Raw genomic sequence first — 18,665 nt, 5'->3', positions numbered from 1 at the left:
ACTGCGCCTGCTTCTTGGTACGTTGCACGAGACGTGCAGCCCTCAAAACGCCTCCGCCTGGCACCCGGTGGCTCTTTCCCGTCACGCAGCTGAAGCGTTTTCTCCCCTCTCCGGCCGCAGCCAAAACGCGAGGCGAGCGGGCCAAGACGAGATCCGGGCGTTTATTAACCACCGGTGGCCGTAAATGCATCTGCGCTGACCCTCGCCTGGACTGTAAACTGCAGCATGAACCCGCCATTCCCTCCGCACCAGGGCAGCCAGACACCCCACAAGTTAGTGCCTCTGAGGAGGGATTTTTTTTCTAACCTCAGTAATAAAAGTATTCTTTAACAGCGAATGTCATGTATCTGTAATAGAGGCAAGTGGGGGGTTCTTCCCCTGTTTTTTCTTTAAATACCAGTAGCCAAATACTACTTTCTTCAAAAGGAGCAGCCAAAAAATGACACCACCCCAAAGCTGTTGATATGAGCAATACTGGTGGGATGTGCGTAGCGAGAAAAGGAGGTTAGAAGCAGAAGATGCATAGCTCTGACGGAAGGGGAATACAATACAGTATCCATAACTTAATAATAAAAATATAATATGTATATATATATATATATATATAATATGTATCTATATCCAGCATCAGAATCTTGGAATAGTTTCTTAGATACATCTTGTTTCTCTTTACAACAGCTATTGTTACGTTGCCTTTTTATTTTTTTTAATTAAGAAATTTCAAAGTTGTGCCAGACACATTTTGGATATCAGCAAAGACAGACTATCCATATTCGAGAAAAGAAACAGGAACAGCATTCACACAGCAACACTGGCTCTCAAAAACCACAGCTCAAGGAAACCAGATAGGGTGTTTCAGACTTAAAAGCCATGTTTAAACTGGACTGACTCCCATTTGTACATCAGTATACAGCTGGGCACACGTTAATGATTTCCACACGCATGCACTTAAACACACGCTCGCACACATACACAGGCGCATATAAACGTACACCCAACTTAAAAAAAACACAGAAAAGAATGCACGCTTTTCAGGTGAGATTAAACAAAAATTCTTAAAACAAGGCACATCCTTTGATTTTCAATAAAACTGTAAAAAGAAAATGGCAAAAAAATCCATATAACATAATGTTTTGCACGCTTTGAAAAAAAAAAGAGAAACTCTACCTTTTTAAACATTGTGCTACTTTTTTAAAATGATCTCACAAGACACACAGCTTATTATAAGTCTAATAGTCAAGCTAAACTCCAGTTCTTTCAATCTTATATTTTAAAACTGTTCAATATACAATTGATAATATTTTAAAATCTTTTTATATATATTAAACTCCTTTCCTTCTTTTGTTATTTATCTCTGGGGGAAACTCCACTTAAATATTTTTCCAATAAATTAATACTTTTTTATATAGCTTATTTTTTTCATCCTTTTAATCACCTTCCAAAGGAAAAGTTGTGAGAGTCTGTTTGCACACGTAAGAACGTTCCTGTGCATGGCCGTCTCAAGAGGAGAGCTCTGCCAATGAAATAATAAAAGGAACAGCACCACAACTGAACACTACTCTTTTAAGGTGAAAACAGCCCCATGATGTCTCTCAAAAAAAGTAGTTCTACCAGAAGATGACAAAGAATTCTCCTGAGATCTTACTCCAAGCCCATGGGTTGAAATCCACGAGTGGGATATATAGCAAGCTGAAGTGGAGACTGCCCCCAATTTCTTCGCCTCTTTGTTCTGGATTCCTTTACTGGATGGAGACGCAGGGGGAGCATGAACAAAGAGGAAGGAGTCAAGCACGACATGTTCACCAAAACGAAGAACAGGTCCCGTGTTGGAGGTTGGGCTGCCATTCAAAAAGATGGAACTGGTGTTCCAAGAGAAGATGAAGCCGTGGTAGCTCAACATGTAAGTTTTATTCCTACTGCTGCTATTTTACCACTTGGCTGAAGACAGCCACAAGAACATGAGATGTCACCTGCTCAGGAACCCCCCCACACACCTGTTGTCTGAGAAGAGTCTGCAAGGCAAAGCTCCAAGACCTCAGTGAAAATGGTAGCTCTTTCTTTCCTTTATTGCCAGATGATTTGACAAAGCAAAAATCAAAACATGATGGAGAAAACAGAGAACACAGCAGTGAGGGGGAAGCTGAGAGCAACCCCAAATAAGAGGAAGGAGAGGTGAAAAATGAGGGGTTCATCCCATGAGCAAAATGAATGCCCTACAAATCAGACACTTGGGATGCAAAGGGAGGAGATTGTAGCACTTTCCCAGCCCACTCTTCCCTCTGATCTCCTTCAGGAGCTCTGTAATTCCCAAATGGGAATTGTTGTCTTATAGTTTTCCATTCCTGGAAGGTATGAGTTTAGGGAAAAGAGCTTTAAGCTAGCTAGTACCTTGGTGCTCTTCATCTGTGGGAAAGGAATATGATTCAAGTGATTCTGATTTTCAGAGGCATGACTTGAAACATGACCACAGTTAACTCTGAAGTACAAAAACATCATGAGGGAGAGAAATAGAACCAGCTGAAGACATTTAAAAGCCAGTTTAGGCTAGAGATTAGGAAGTTCATTCTAAGAGTCAAAAACAATTAGGCACTGGCAAAAATTCCTTCTGAGTACTTAGGTGAATTCTCTTTGATGGAGCATTTTAGGCAAAGGAATCATTTTGAAATAGCTGTCAAAGGTAAGAATGCTTCCACTGGCCTTGGACAAAGGACAATGTATCTGGGATTAACCCTTGCCCATAAAGCCTAAAAAATACAGAATGCTCTTCTGGGCACAAGGTTTAGAGGACCCAGTAAATTGTTCAAGTAAAATGACCTGCCTCTCCTCGTAAAATGCTATTTCTTGCCATCACAATGCAACAAAAAACTCCTTCAGAAAGTTTTACAAATTCCACAAGAAGGAAGACCAAGTAAAACGGATGCCAAAGCAGCTCACGGAGAACGTGGCTGGAAGGAATCCAAGTCTTCCCATGCAACTTGAAGAAGCTAGGAGATCCAGAGAAACTCATCCATCAGGTGTAGCAGCCAGACAAAAGCCGGCCTTCCCTAATTGCAACATTCAAGCATTCCTCTTGCAGCCAAGCGTCTTCCCTATTTCCTATTAAGACCCTTCCAACTTGCAAGTGTAATAAGCCAAAGGAAACTGGAGGACCATAGAGAGTTCTGAACCGACAGAATAATTTATCCTCCCCACTACTACGGTTTTCTTGTTCCAAGAAGCTAAAGCGCTCAAGTTGGTGGATGAAATTAGAAAATGAATTTGCCACAATACTAAGGTGGTGCTTATACTGCCTGGGGAATAATGAAAAGCGCAATTTTGCACTACATACCTGGAAGGCTCATATAAATAAACTTTGGCGCGTATTGTACATTTGCAGACTGGCAACTAAAAATGCAAAAGTTGTTGATCCTCTTGGAAGATACTCTTTTCTGGGATGAAAAAACAGTGCTGCACTCGGCAGGATTCCTCCTCTCAAGCAAGCCCTTTCCTAATTGACTGCCGGAAGATCCCTCGCAGATACCTAAGATCAATCAGGGCAAGAGCTGTGGCTCGAGTGTGAGTCAGGAGTCAGGAGCACAAACCATGTTCTAGCTGACGGCTGCAATTCACTTATCTTGGCTGAGCCTCCTTTGATTGCCACTTCCTGAAATTGCATGTGTAATACCGAGAGGAGACCTCTCTTCCATTAACCCTCCACTGGAATACAGAACCACCGTTGCCCCTGCCCAGGGTTTCCAGGACACAGATATTATTTGTATTTCCTTGTCTGTCCACTGCCTGGTTAATGATGTCTTCTCCCGGCCTTGCTTCCCAGGCACCTGGAACAATCCCTGTCAATGGCAGGTTGAGAAGGCTGAATGGTTCAATCAGTGGCAAACTCTTTGGGACCAGAAGTGCCTTAGAGCAATAGAAAGTGCGGTGCGAGTCCCTATCCTCAGAACTGCCTTTTACCTCGAGAGAGGGGTGAAAAAAAGAAAGATTTGCCATTCATCTTTGGCAGCCGCAGAAGCCACCAGTGGGCTATGTACAAGGAGATTCTGGCCGGGATGTTTTTATTCCCCCCTCCCCCCCTTTTTTTCTTTTCACGTTTCAACATTTCTATCGATCATGCAAACATACCAAAGCTTTTGCACAGCTTTTGCCAGGAATGATGCTTTCCAAGGCAAACCAACAGAAAATAGAGCTTGTACCTCAAAGGGGACATGTTAACAAAACAGAACTTCTTACAGCCACAGCTTCATCATCACCAGGAGAAGACAAACACCTTCAGGACAAAGAAACAAAGCATGCAGCTTGCCGAAGGTTCCCCCCACCCCACCCCACCCCACCCCGACTCACAGGTTCCCTCAGGCCTTCCATGCCTGCCTCTACCAGCATCTCCAGTGATGGCAGATGGGCGCATGAACTGAGCATGGAACGAAACAGCGGCGTTCAGTCCAGAAACATCATCAACACAGAAGGCAATAGTTATCGCTAAGACAAGATTTCACCCCAACAGAAAACATGAAGAACCAGAGAAGACTAATACTTATTTGTGCCACGTATTTTGATAGTGTATTGGGACTGTAACAACTCAGGACTGATCTGGAGAGAGGGGAAAGGGAATACTTTCGTAACTAGATGTGGGGGGAAAGCCACTTTTGAGTGGATGGAGCAGCTTTGCCTGGAAAGCTGTGCTGAAGAAAGTTTGAAGCTCACTTTCTTCCCATTGCCGTGGAAGCTCTGCCCATCCCAGGGCCCCGACCTCTGACTTCATTGCAGGAGGAGAACTGCAGTAATTTTGTAATCTCCAAGGTCAAACAGGTGTTTGGAAGGGATGGGAGAAGAAACCCAAATGTGGTTCCTCTCTTCTTTTTGCTTTGCAAAACAGGTCCCAAGGAAAGCCTTTCTCAAGCATCTCAGTTTGTTTCAACACAATCCTGAGGTAACCTTGTCTTCTTTGTGCAAACCTCAAAAAATGGAGGGGGGGAAGATCTTCATGGAGGTGATTGTGCCCTTGTGCCCATGGCAGATCCTGAGGTTGGCCCGGATTGTTCTCCAGCTCTCATTCCAACATGGCATCTAGCTGGTCAGCAAGGTCATCAAACATGCTGCCGATGTCGTCCAGGATGCTGACAGTGCTCTTGGACTCTGCAGTTGAACTGAAGGCAAGAGAGATCAGTGAGGTTAATCAGATCCCCATTCCTCTACAAAACATTTGCCTTATCACAGCTTCCTAGTTCCTCTATCCTTCAGTTAATTAAATCTGAGCACACATAACAGCAGTAATCTCACACTGCCTTTCTCCTGTTTTCTTCTCATTCGCTTTTTTTACTAAATGCTTCCTTTGTTCCTGAGAGTGCACCATCCATTTAAGGCATTAAATGGTGCACCCGCCCAGTGGTGGAGAACCAACAATGGCTCCTCCATCCAGCCTCTCTGGTCTCCTGGACTTTGTGCACACGTTCTGGCACAACAGACTTTGGTCCTTCCCATCCCCTTCCCAACCACAGGAATGCCTTACTCTGCTGCTTGTCCATCCTCCTGCTTGATCTTCTCCTCCACAGCTTGCAGGGCAGCAGCCAGAGAAGCGCTGGTCTCCTCCAGCTTCTGATGCACACTCTCGGTGCTCTCCACTGAGGGCCCAGCCATGGAGGAGCGAGGTGGCTTGACTGGCACTGTCTGAGGAGGCAGCCCTCCAGGAGACAAAGGCTTCGCTGGGCTGGAACAGAGGGAAGGCGGTGTGCTGGAAGGCTTGATGGTAGGGGCGAGCTGCTTGGCAGGTGATGGAGCTGGTGTGGAGCTGGCACTCACTGACTGGAGGACAGGGTGGACCTTAGGCTTGGGAGCAGTTGGGGGGGGTGTCGGCTTCGGAGATGTGGGTGGTGGGGTCCCATGGACACGCTTCACCTCTGCAAGAGAGAGAAACAGGTCACGCCGTGGCCTCCGTTAGAGGAAGCAGCTGTCACATGGAGATTCTGCCTGGCAGAGCGGCTTCTAGACTTCTCCTCCTCCTATCGTTAGCAAGTCAGCCCAGCTGCCGCTGTCTGAGGAAATAGACCCAGTTTATCATCAGTTCAGAAAAGATGATAAAGAGAAGGGTGCCCCCTCCCATTCAGCAACTAGGAAATATTAACACACAAGCTTGCGGTTTCAGGCACACAACTCCACTCTCCAACCTGCTCCCTGGAGTGTCCCTGCGCACACAATCTCCCATGCGCTGCCCAACGTTACTTTGTGAGCACCTTGGTAAGTGCCTAGATGCATGTATGGATAAAAAAGCCCCCTGGCAACCCTCGGAGCCCACGGAAGCAGCTGCGAATGTCTGTGGAAGGGTGAGCTTGTGCAGGAGGCAATAAGGCCCCCTTTTTAAAAACAAGCCTGTGGGGTTTCCCCGGGAAGATGCCTTTACCTGGACTGCCTGGGCCAGGAATCGGGGCCCTTTTGGATGTGGGCGTGGAAGGCCCAGAGGCTTTGGGCGGCAAGATGGGCTTGGGGGAAACAGGTGGCTTGACCGGCTTCTTGGGTTCCCCTTCCCGGGGGAGCTGCGCTGAAGCCCCTTCCCCTCTCTCCTGCTGTTCCGCTGGGGCCACGGCCTCCAGGCTGCTCATCTCGGAGGTCGGCCGGCGTTTGACTGTGGCCATGCCGTTGTGGTAGACCGAGAGCGGGGCCGGCTCCTGCTCCTTGTCTTTTGACTTCGGCCGCCTCTTCACTGTATCGGATTCCGTGAGAATGAACTTGATGCTGTCCTGCTGGCACTGCTTTGCCCGGATCCTCCTCTTGAGAGTGGCGCTGGCCTCCACTTTGGAAAGGTCGCCGTGCCGATGGACAAGTGGCAAACCCTCCCCGCCTTCAGCTTTAGCGAGGCTCATCTGCCGAGGACGCTGCTTGATAGTCAGGCTGCCTTCTTCGGCAAAAGGAATATTTTCACCCAAGCCGTTCTGCGGGGAGCTCCCGCTGTGTTCTGCCCGCAGCCGTTCCATGGGGCCGCCATCTTTGGGCGTGTCAGACTTGATGCTGTCCGAGCGTTCACGGCGAGCGGCTGCCACGAGCCCAGTAACGGGGCCGCTGATGGTGCGTCGGCGGTTCACCACCTCTCCGTCTGGCCCAATGGCGTCTTTGTGCTTGGCGGTGGCCAGAACGGTCGCAACTCGAGAGTGTTCCGGACTGGCTGAGCGCACAGCAACACCAGGCTGCAAGTAGTGCCCGTCGGCCACCAGCCCAGCTCCAGGCAGCTTTTGCATGGCAAGAGCCCGGCCCCCCCCGCCAATAGATGACATTTCCAGCATGGCAGCAATGCTCTTGACGCTCCCGGCACTGCCTGTCTCCACAGTGCCCCCATCGCTAGCCTGCTTCTGGGCCAGCTCCTCCCCTTCCTCTCCGTCTTTGCCAAAATCGTCCGTCATGTTGCTGCTGGAGATGGCCGAACTGGAGCGCTTGGGTGGGGGGGGCGGAGGGCCCTTCTTCTTTGGCCGCACCGCGAAGGACTGGCTGCGGTTCACGTTCTTGTCAGCACCCGACTGTGCCCGGACGGAGTGGCTGCGTCCCACTCGCCGCTGCACGGTGGCGTAGGGCCCGGCGTCCGGCACCAGGAGCTCGTCCCGCTCCTGCTCGCTGTCGGACATTGCATAGCGATTCAGGCTGTGGGCCCTCTTCTTAGGCCGGCCCGCCTCCTCTTCGCCCTCCGCAGCCTGGGGCGGCAGGCACAGCACCGGGATGGAGATGGGCAGGACCGGCACGGCTTGAGCCAAGGGGCCGGCGGCCTGAGCCTCCCCCTCCACGGGCTGCGGCAGAACATACGCGAAGCCACGGTGCGTCGGAGACTGGGGCAGCGAGCGAGGAGACATGGGGCGGTCCGTCTGCGGCAGCAGCTGCGGCGTGGGTTTTACTTTGGCCGTGGCATGGGGTGCCCCGAAAGCCTGGGGAGAGGATGGGCGGGGCTTGGTGGGGGTTTGCGGAGGGGTGTAGTGGCCTGCAGCTGGAGGGAACGACTGCCGGGGTTTGCCAGGCACCGGGGGGACGCTTGCCCTCTTGATGCTGTGGCCGTGTCGGAGCCCCCGCACCTCCTTGGGCAGGGTGGCCGGAGCCTCCTTCCCCTCCTCTGCCAGGAACTCCTGGCTTTTGGATACGGCCGCGCCAGGCGTTTTAGGTCCATCTCCCAGCAGCTCCTGGGAACTACTGATCAGCTTAGCTCTTCCGCTCAGACTGTTCTCGTGGGCGAGGCGGGAGGAGGGCCGGTAAACGGCCCCGTCCCGGAAGTGCGTGACGTGGTTGGGCTGCTTCTCGGGGCTCTCTTCGCTGCTGCCTGTCATGGCTACCTGCAGCTCATTGCTCAGCTCGCTGTCCTGGAAAGTGGACATCTTGGGAGACTGGCACTCAGCTGTTTCCTGCTGAGGAGACTCTATGGCCATCGTGTCCTGTGCCTGGGGTGCACTCTTCTTCTTCAGCGTCCCTGATTCATACTTGATGTATTCAGCTTTCTGGATCTCCGCCAACTTCTTCACGGCTAACATCAGCTTCTTCTGGTGGCCTGAGCAGACACGAGAGACCAAAACTGGTTAAAAGTCTAGGACTGTCTTTACAAAGAAATCTCCAAACCAGTACAGTTGTGTCTCAGTAGGTCTACCGAAGATCTTAGTTCAGCCACTTCAACTGGAGTTTTTGCTCCCAGGAAAAAAAAAAAATCAAGATTTCAGCTTAGTACCAGCAGCCCTGAACTGGAGTTGGCCTCATCTTGTCCTGCTAGAGCCCCCACTTTTCCAGAATCCTATTTTTCCTGCTCCTTATTGTTCAATACATACCAGACAGGCTTTTTTCTTGGATGGCCAACTTATACCCAACCTTGCCCAATTTCAGTTGTTTCAGTGCCTATAACTACACCTCTCCTCTGGCATTTGGATTAGACATGGGGAATATAGCCACCCCCACCCCCAGCTTCTTCCTCCCCTCCGTGGTTCAGTATTTGTACCTCTTCCAATGTTTGGAAGAGCCCTAAGGAATTTGCTGATTCCTAAAGATCAGCACTCTGTCTTTAAGGATGCAGAAGTCTTCATCAGTCTTCCTTCCCCCTAAGACAGTTGACTTTTCTTTTTAAAAAATTCAGTCATTCAAATGGCTCTGTGGCACTTGGAGGAACTTCAACAAATGACTTTTCCCGTTGTTTAGGTCATCAGTGATCAGCATGTGGGAGTTAGTTAACTGGCAGAAAGGCTGCCTCATTTGAACAAATATATTAAATTGCATATCCCTGCCATTTGGAGAACAAACTCTTCCATAACTGCCCCTTCCAAGCTGATCTCCTCCTTCTCCCAACAAAAACCAGGTTCATTGCCAAGGTATTTGAACCACAGTCACAATATGGGCTGGGGTTTCCCTACCTGGCACCGTCCAGAATGCTAGAAGTTGGAGCTTCAAGACATCCTGAAGGCACCAGGTTGGAGAAAGCTGAAGCAGACTGAAATACCTTATTCTGCCTTCCATCTTACTAGGAACCCAAACCCGCCATCCATGCATAGACGTACACAGGGACCATGATTAAGTTTCTCGTTGAGAATGGAGTTATGTCCACCCTCCCCTCACCCAGTTTGGTGATGCCAATCTCCTGCAGATCCTCCCAAGTGATATCAGTGATAAAATCGATGTTCTCGTAGCCATTTTCCACCAGGACTTTGTAATATTGTGCCAGACCAATCATGGATAGCCAGAGAGCCAGGTTTGCCTGGGTGGGACAGATGATATAATAAGCCAGTTAACAGAGCAAGAGGTTGGAGCCCCAAGAACCCCACCCCCATTTGTGTCCATATACCACCCCCAACTCTAAATAGCCATTTTGGGGTAAGTGAACTCTTGGTGCCAAATCAATGCCTTACATGTTTTCTGTGTAGTTCCTCCATATTTTTTCCACATAAAACTCACATAATTGGAAAAGTCTCGGAGGAACTTTGCTAATCTACAATGGATAGAATAGCATTTCAGTGCTGTTTTAATTAAGGGGAAGAGGCCAGAAATTTCCCCATAATTAAAACAGCATTGAAATGCTATTCTATCCATTGTAGATTAGCAAAGTTCCTCCGAGACTTTTCAAATTACGTGTATTTAATTAAAAGCCTTCTGCTGGACTCTGCTAGCCTGTTTATTGCTTTCTGTCAACCAGGAGAGGAAGAATCCTTGCATTTCATTCTTGAGCAACTCTCTTACTGCCAGGTTCTTTTTCAGGAAAAAGAATTTAATTTTTGGTTTCTCCTCATATTTAGAGGAAGACAGTCCTATGGCACTCGGAAAGAAAAGGAAAGGAAAGAATGGGCAATTAAAGCCTCTCCCCTACAACGGGATCAAGGAACTTAAATGAGTTCTAAGTACTTCTCTGGGAAGGTCGCACTGCAATAAACAGGAGGCAATCCAAGGCCAACTTGTAAATTGTATTTGCAGGGTTCTTCGCCAGACGAGTTATCCGTACAGAATTCTAGCAATAAAGGGAAGTCTGAATAATAACGTTGCCTCTCCCTTTATAGAACCACAGCTTGAATTCTGCTTTCAGCTGATTTGCAGAAAAGCAAAAACTCTGGAGTGCTTCAGAGACTACTCCAGGAACAGATACGAAGGTGTGCAAGTCACCAGCAGACCGACAGCTAAGTATGCTGCTGACATGCTCTGGACTTTCTGAACAATTTAGGCTAGGGCTGACCACCTCAGGTAATACACCTGGTCTACTGGTTTCCGAGCTTCCCCAGACCCCAAATGCAGGAAGACAAGGCAACTCACTGGCTTGTATTCTGGGAGCCACTCAGAAATGTTCAGGTTGTTGATCTCGGAGGCAATCTTCTTTCGGTGTCCTGGCTTGGTAACCCCAATGGCTGTCAAGTCCTAAACCAAAAAGAATGGCTGCATCATCTGGGTGCCACAGAGCAGCACACAGAATTGAAAACCCAAAAGCTGCTGGAGCTAGGAATGGCGGGTCAAGACACTGAGTCTTCGTCAAAACGTGAAGGTCCAACCACACGGAGGACAAACCTGCAGCCTCATTTCATACACGCAGGAAGGCAAAGTCAAGCTCGCCTTCTGGGGACTTCAATTATGTTTCCCAGGCAGTGGTGCAGGAGGACTCGGCCGCGGTCTTTCCAAGATGCTTGTTGGCTCCCCAGCCTACCCAACCACGCGATGTCTAGATCTCACAGCCCTTCGTTAACACTGGAAAAGCCACACTTCCATGCTTCTGGTCTTGTTGCCTGAGGAATGTCCTTATCCTTCACGGCCTTGTCCACATTTGTCACTGCCTCCTGACTTAGGATTAAACTCCTGTTTTCTTCTCCAGACTTCTGACCCTCTTGACTCTTGGCCAGCAAGCTGATTGAATACACCTTTGATGCTAACCCAGATTTTTCACTTTCCATTTTTGTTGTAAAAAGGACCTTTTCCGAGCCTTCCTTGCTTTCAGCCTAACAACATGTTTTATTTACCTCTCTCAGAACATTAGTGCTTCACCTTCATGACCTCTTTAAGTCTATTATTCTTACAATATCTTCATCATGGTTTAGCCCAGGGTTCCTCAACCTCAGCAATTTTAAGATGGGTGGACTAATGCTGGCTGGGGAATTCTGGGAGTTGAAGTCCACCCATCTTAAAGTTGCTGAGGTTGAGGAACCATGGTTTAGCCTGTGGCCCTGGAATTCCATGACAGTCTTCCATCCAAATTCCAACCAGACCTGGTCCTCCTCAGATTCCTCACACAACCTCAGAGAGGTGTTGCCGTCGTGGGGCCTCTCTCTTGCCTTTCATTTCAGGGTGTGGGCCGCCCACCTGCTCTCTCACCTATCCGTCCGTGCATATTATCACGGTTATTTGCAGGAGCACCACTTGAGGTGATGGCTTCTAGCTGACCTTGCTTGGTCTTGAGAAAGTGAAGAAGGGTGAAATCCAGATGGGGGGGCCACCAGGCAGTTCCAGAACTACCAGCTAGGGTGGGGCATCAAAAACATCCCCAAAAAGGCAGCAGGGATGAAACACTTTCATCTTATTGCCAAGAAAGCTGCCTGGACGGGTCTTGCCAATCACCAGGAATCAAGCCAGACTCAAGGGAGGATGGCTCATGTTCTGTTTCAATGTCCTTTTAAATTAAAAAATGACCTCTTCAGTTCACTTTGGAGAGGCGCACAAGAAAGGAGATGAACTTTCTTACAATCATAACAATACCTGCAAACTATAATGAGCACCTGTCCTCTTTGTTCCTACAGTTCCAGTGACAGGTATAGGAGTGGCTGCAGGGCAAGTCAAAAAAGTCCAGGTGGTGGCGTCATACATTAAAACCAGGCAGAGTTTTGATTGTGCCGCTCTGGCCAAACATCTTGACTTTTTTTTTTACCCATACCTTGCAGACACCTGTGGATAGGAGGCCAGCGTCCTTTTTCTCCCAAGCAAATGATTTTAAAAAAGGCTCAGAAGAATAAAGAGCGCCCGAAGAACTGCTGTGATCTGCTCCAATTTAATTCCTTGCCATCACTTCATGTCGGAGTGCCTGGGCCACCCTGGGGTAGGCAAAGCTGCTTTGTGCCCAACTGATGGCTGCTCCCTGAGTTCCAGTGAGCGTGGAGGGGTCCTGTGGTGGTGCCCAGGACTGACCCTTCCCCAGGCAGCACGGGGCTTGACTACTGACCTACAGAGCCCCCCCACCCAGGTGGTTGCTGGCCACAGTCAACACATTTATTTGAATTGCATTAGCTTTGCTTTTTTAAAATTCTCACTTCTAGTTTTCAGAAAATGAATAGAACGGTTATTTTAAAGATTGTCAGGATGTTCCCCCCACTCCACCACCCCCTTGCTGTGCTGTGCAGCCAGCTCCTTAGTCCTCCCTCCCTCCCATTCTCAGCAGGATCCCTTACCTCTGGGGTCATCCGGCTGATGGTGGGGATGTCGTAACCAGCATTGATGAAGTTGGAGGCGTAGAGCTGCAGCTGAAACTTGTACAGCCACTGGTAGACGGCCTCTGAGCTCTGGGTGGGAAGGCGGGGGGGGGGCACAAGCAGTTATTTATAGAAATTACATCTCTTTAAAAACTCAGAATCACCTGCCCTGAATGCCTAACAGCGAGTTTTAACAACAGCAGTTTTTATTTTTTCCTATCTTTAATGATGTTCGTTGTCTGCCTTCCAGCCTCGTCACCAAGATCCCCATCCCTGTTTTTGGGTCTCGCTCTACCTGCAGGATCTGCCTCCTTGCAAGAAAGCAACCTGTTCCTAACCTGCAGTTTCCTTCCTTTTCCTCCCCCCCCACCATGTTTAAATATTTAGCCTGATGAAGGGTTTTAATAAACCTCAAATTGCAGCCATTAAAAAAAAGATGGGCCTCATAAATGGAATTGCGTCCTACAGCTGAGCCTTCATTGCCAGCTCTGTCCTTTCAGCAGCGCCCTGAAGGTCTCCATAAGAAGAGAGCAGAGCAGCAAGCAAAGGCAGGAGCCTTCCCCCATCCCCTCAGGGCAGGGAGGGCAGCCTTGTCCCTCTTGGGGAGGGGAAGACAGAGCCAAAGGAAGGGCTGCCCCCTGGATGCGGCCAGCCCCAAAGCCCTACAGAGAACACCGAACTCTGCATGGCTCTTGGGTGCTCATCCGAATTTTTGCAGCCCAGATATGGTATCCTTAACTAAGCTCTCCCTATATACACTCCTTTGTGGTATATTGGGACAGTCCAGGAGTCCATTTTTACACACAAGGGCTGCAAACTCAGTTCCAAGGCAGAACCGAGGCTTGATCTGAGCCACATGCTCACGGGCATCCTGTCTCTGAACTCCACCAGGCCAAGTGCTTGCTGGCTCAGTCATTCCTCCAGGCTTTATTTGGAATTCCAAAGCGAGTGAGACTTTGGGGGGTGGGGAGAATAAGGAATGAAACCGGTGCTTTAAATACCTGCAAGCTGTTTAGACACTCCTCTGTCCCTTAAAACTGTCCCACCCTCTCCTATAAATCCAAGAAAAGGGTTACAGTTGGAGGGCCCAGAAGGGACTCAACAGGCTGCCCAGGGCCCCCCAGGCCATGCTTGGTCCAGCTCTGTCCCATGCGTGCCCCTGCTGCGCCATCAACTTCAGAAGCTGCTCAGGCATTGCCCAAACTTGCCTTTCCCTCGGACTGCGGCTCCACCTTCTTGACCTGCTGCTCGCCATACGGCTGGCTGGGGTATGACGCGCTGCCCAATCCTGGGGTCCGTGAAGAACCTGTCACAAAGCGGGCAGCAATTTTTAGTGCGGCAGAAAGTTAGAGGGAGCGTCAAGGGTGGGCAGCCCCTGTGGGCAGATTCCCTGGCAGGACCAGATGGCCAGCCACAGGACATTAGGAGACAGTGACTGGCGTGCAGGTGCTGGAGCAGAGGAGGCTGGTTTCAGTCCAGATCCCTGCCAGTCTCTCAAGTGTGGAGCTGCGCAGATGCTCTGCCTCCTTTCAAGCCCCCATGAAGGTGAGCGGCAAAGTTCCTGCGCTGTCTGGCACCTCCCCATCTGGGTAGGAAAGACTGGAGGCCCAGTCTCACTCAGGCAGCATCTTACTCCCAGCCAAACGGGTGGCAGAAGATCAAGATGGCAGCCAAGGTGACCTTGAAGTCTCTCAGATCTCGTCTGCTGTCAAACCATCGCCAACAAGGACCCCAACCTAGTTCCGGTCCAGCCAGCATGCAAGGTCTCTGGCCTGATCCAGGGGCAACCAAGACCTCCAACATCAAGCTGGCAACTGCCCCTTGGGCCTTGGGAGGGAGGGAGACCATGCAGTGGGGGCTGAGAGGCTCCTAGCTTTGTGACTCCAGAAAAGGGCAGCTCCAAATTTAAAAGCTGCTGCACAGAAGGTGTAGACCCCCGGCAGATCCGCAACCTGGCCAGCTTCCCAGGGGAACAACGCTGAACGGCATGGATCAGCGTGGAACAGCTTCGTTCTGCTCCTCAGCCCAAAGTGGAGTGTCCTGACACACCAGTCGGAGATCTACACGAACCCAAGCTCTCATAGCCTTAAGACACAGCAGGGCTATTAGGAAGCCCCCTTGGCAGCTCACCCAAGAAGAGGAGGAGGAAAGGAACAATGCCTGCGAGGCCTCAAAAATGTGGGACCCAAATAAACCTTGCAGGGAGGCTGCGGTGCTCACAACTGCATTCAGAGGAGGGGATCCCAAAGGGGGAGACAGACCATCCTGTGATCAGCCGCGCTGCTCTCGCAGATGGCAGCTGGCACGTTCAACAGAGGCGGGGGGGATTCTTGTTTCCCTTGGACATAGTCCCCACCCCTCCCCGGTGCCCCCTACTAACCGAAGCAAGCGAAGGCATGGCAACAGCAGCAGAGAGAGAGGGCCATGTTCCCCAGGAGAAGTCGCTTGTCCCAGAAAAAGAAACGCTCCGGCGGGGACAGTGGGACAAGCTGTCCTCCAGAGCATCCACGCACCTGCGGGTGTCTCCGCTGCCTTGGCAGGCCCGTCGCTCACAGCAGATTCTTGCACAGACGCCTTCTGGGAAAGGACAGTTGCCAGCAGCTGAGAAATTGGGGGAGGAACATCAAGAAACCGTTAATCAGAAAAGGGCAGCAGGCTGGGGGGGGGGGGAGTAGAAAAACAGGGACTCAGAAAGCCTGGAGCGAGCAGAGGGAGAATCAGGTGCTTTTCTCCCAGAACTGTGATTCAGCTGGCAAAGTGGTAAGCTGGAGCACAGAGAGGAATCAGGTGGCACAATGGCGCTGGCTGCTTGGCATTCGTGGCTGCAGCCAAGCCAGCTCGAGAAACGAATGCTGGTGCAGGCGGGCCCGCAAAAGAGTGATTCGGGAGCAGGGAGCCAGCAGCCTGCCCCTCCTCCTGGCCCAGTTTCCCCAGGAAAGGAAGGAGCCACTGGGTCACTTGCCAAGCTCACGGGCACTGGAAGCGATGTGCAATCAAAGCTGTAGCCACAAGGGGGCAGTGCACGACCAAGCGCCAGCCAGGATGGGCGGTGGGCCATCTGGGGAGTTGCGAGGAGACCCTGCTCGCAGGTCTGATGGCTCAAGACCTAGCAAACCCCAAAGCGGCTCTGAGGCCCGTGCTTCCGGGACCAGCCCTTTCGGGAGTAGAGACTGTGCTCTGGCTTACCTTCACACCTTCGGAGCTCGGGTGAAGGGCCGCATGGCCACCACTTCCAGTGCTTTGGCCGCTCCCTGAGCTCCGCCCACTGGCCACGCTTCCAGTGCTCCCCACGCTGCTGCGGTCGCCACCTAGCAAGGGGGGAAAAGACGGTTCGCAGGACAAAGCGAGGAAGGGCGCTTTGCTCAGGGACTGGCAACCCGCCGCCAAGGGCCACACGTGGTCCCAAATGCCTGTTTTCTGGCCGCTGCTATCGTGCTACTGAAATTCAAGGCAAGCGCCAAATAACAGGCGTGCATGTAAAATCGCTGCCCACCCAAAACAGGAAAATGGACCAAAAAATCCCCATTCACAAAACCCCATGAAACCAAACACCAGCGGACAGTCTTGAGCCATTAAATATATTGGGGAGGGAATTCCCCCATCAACTGCTAAAAAAAACCCTCTCCTGGTTTACTGTAGGACGTCTTAAAATGTTCCCTTTTGAGAAAAGCTCCTTTCCGTAAGCAGACATCATTGGAGGAAAGCTGGGTGTGTAGCAAAAAGCCAGAAGGAACCTGGCAGCACTTTTCCCAACGCACAGATTTTATTCAAAGGCAGACGCTCTGGTGAGCTGCGACGCCTCCTGGCTTTTCCCTTAAGTAGGGAGAAGACGCGTCCTTGGTGTCTTGGGGCCCTGACGTGCCATCCATCCCCTTTGTAGGGTCCCAGGTTGGAGAGAGCCGTGCTAAAGCCAGGGGTTGGGACTTGCCCCCCAAAGAGAAGAAAGGCCTCTCTAATCTTCAGTTTCGCCTCCTTGGGGAATGGCCAGTACGACATTCCTCCATGGCACACGCCACCCTTGCACAGCGAGATTTACTCTCCCCACCAGCCAGCCGCGACAGAAATTCACCGCACTGCCTACCATCAGGTGAAGGCGCTCCCATGCCCCAAATTGCACCACCCAATTCAGCGTTTTTCACCCTTGGCCACTTGGAGATGTGTGGACTTCAACTCCCAGAATTCCCCAGCCAGCACTGGGAGTTGAAGTCCACACATCTCCAAGTGGCCAAGGGTGAAAAACGCTGACCCAATCTATTCGGGTGCAACGGCCCTTTCGGTTATGAATCCCTACGGCTAGCATTTCCCCCTCCCCTCATACCTGCATAGGGCTTGCGGAGAACCCAGATTTCTTCTGCTGGGGCCGGGGTAGTAGCAGTGCTCCCTGGAGACAAGTGGGACGGGCTGGCGTCCGACCCCCGGGAACCTTTGAGGTCAAAGACAGCCATCGCAGCCCGGCAAGGAGAGAGAGAGAAAGAAATGAGAGACGGGGACAAGGCCTCACACAAGAGGGGTGTTGGGGAAGCTTCCCCAATAGCAGCACCCCACCCACCCACCCACCCACCCACCCCAGACGGTTCCATGGGGAGGGAATAGCTTGCTGGAGACAGGCTTGGCTTAGACCCTTATTTCTGGCTTTGTGAAGTCCAAGACAGTCCTCTGCAGCATCCTCAAAGGTGTGAAACCCAGCTCCGGTTACACGCCACTCCGCTGGTGTCTGACGCTGTCCCGCCATCTCTGCGGCTATCGGACTAGCGGATCTCACGCAGAGGGCTCTGCAAAGGCTACCTCCACCTAGTCCAGGACCTAACCAGGCGCTCTTCGGACGCTCACGGACGGTTTCCCTAAGCTGGTCCCTGTGGTTGCTCTCTGCATCTGGCGCTCTGCTGTCACGGCTAGCCGCCAAGATTAAAAGGCCGTATAAGCAAGCTAATGGCCGCTACCTCGTTTTTAGCAGGGAAGCCAACGTGGTGTGAAAAAGTCCTTTCTTGCCTCTCCTGAATCTGTAGTCAGCCAAGCGCTCCTGGGGAAGAAAAACCAATCTCTCGGTCCAATTGTGTTGTGCGACCGGGGTGTGGTTGCTGCCCTGCACTCTTTGTGGCTGTTGCACGGAGCACCCCAAGGAGAGGCTGCAGACCCAAGGCGCCCAGCAAGGGGATGGTGCTTCTCAACTCCCCTTCGAAACAGGGGCCCCCAGGAAAAGGACACCTGGAGCCACGCGCCATGCTCCGGCCCACATCAGCTCTGATGGAAAACCCTTAAATGGAGGCTGCTGCACCGCAAGGGACTTCCAGTTCACTTCTTCCCATCTCCAGCCTGCCTTCCCTGGCGTGGCACCATCCAGATGTGCTGGTGTTTCTGGCTGTGGCGGTCCCAATGCAACTAGACGCAGCAGGAGGGGGGCTCCGGAATGCCAGAGGCCCAACCTCTGAGAACTGGACTGGCCGCCGTTTTGTAAAGAGGAGAAAAGGAGGTCTTTCTGTCCAATTTGGTACATATTTCTGTCCAATTTGATGTATATAAATAAATCTCACGGAAAGGATGCAACCCTGGCACATCCTGTATTGATTAAACCAGTGTATTTCAAACTTGGCCACTGGAAGATGTGTGGACTTCGCTCCCATGCTGGCTGGGGAATTCTGGGAGTTGAAGTCCACACATCTTCCAGTGGCCAAGTTTGAAAAAAACTGGATTAAACACGTGTGAAAACAAGACCCCAAACCCTTGAAGAAGCAGCCAGGGCCTGAGAGGGTTGGCTCGGGGACAGGGGAAGGTCAAGGGAGGGTGATGACA

At 51.0% G+C, this 18,665-nt stretch overlaps 1 protein-coding gene across 5 annotated transcripts in view; it reads right to left on the bottom strand.

Moving 5' to 3' along the window:
- Nucleotides 1-627: 627 nt before the first annotated feature.
- Nucleotides 628-18,665, bottom strand: part of CASKIN1 (CASK interacting protein 1) — a 99,589-nt gene continuing 81,551 nt past the window's right edge. For all 5 annotated transcript variants that reach the window (XM_088152344.1, XM_088152348.1, XM_088152352.1 and 2 more), the window contains 10 exons: nucleotides 17,194-17,298; nucleotides 16,062-16,183; nucleotides 15,389-15,476; nucleotides 14,084-14,181; nucleotides 12,855-12,965; nucleotides 10,741-10,842; nucleotides 9,559-9,697; nucleotides 6,392-8,509; nucleotides 5,504-5,891; nucleotides 628-5,141 (listed from right to left, as the gene is read on the bottom strand). In XM_088152344.1, the coding sequence (XP_088008470.1) occupies nucleotides 5,045-5,141; nucleotides 5,504-5,891; nucleotides 6,392-8,509; nucleotides 9,559-9,697; nucleotides 10,741-10,842; nucleotides 12,855-12,965; nucleotides 14,084-14,181; nucleotides 15,389-15,476; nucleotides 16,062-16,183; nucleotides 17,194-17,298 (3,368 nt within the window). In that variant the 3' untranslated portion in view covers nucleotides 628-5,044. The remainder of the gene's footprint in view (nucleotides 5,142-5,503; nucleotides 5,892-6,391; nucleotides 8,510-9,558; nucleotides 9,698-10,740; nucleotides 10,843-12,854; nucleotides 12,966-14,083; nucleotides 14,182-15,388; nucleotides 15,477-16,061; nucleotides 16,184-17,193; nucleotides 17,299-18,665) is intronic.

This window comes from Python bivittatus, unplaced genomic scaffold, assembly GCF_059951505.1.
Source record: "Python bivittatus isolate LINGU-HERP-01145 unplaced genomic scaffold, Pbiv_v1 ctg000030_np1212, whole genome shotgun sequence".
NCBI lineage: Eukaryota > Metazoa > Chordata > Lepidosauria > Squamata > Pythonidae > Python > Python bivittatus.
Note: the sequence above shows the minus strand (reverse complement) of the source record. Positions and strands in the feature narration are given on the sequence as shown.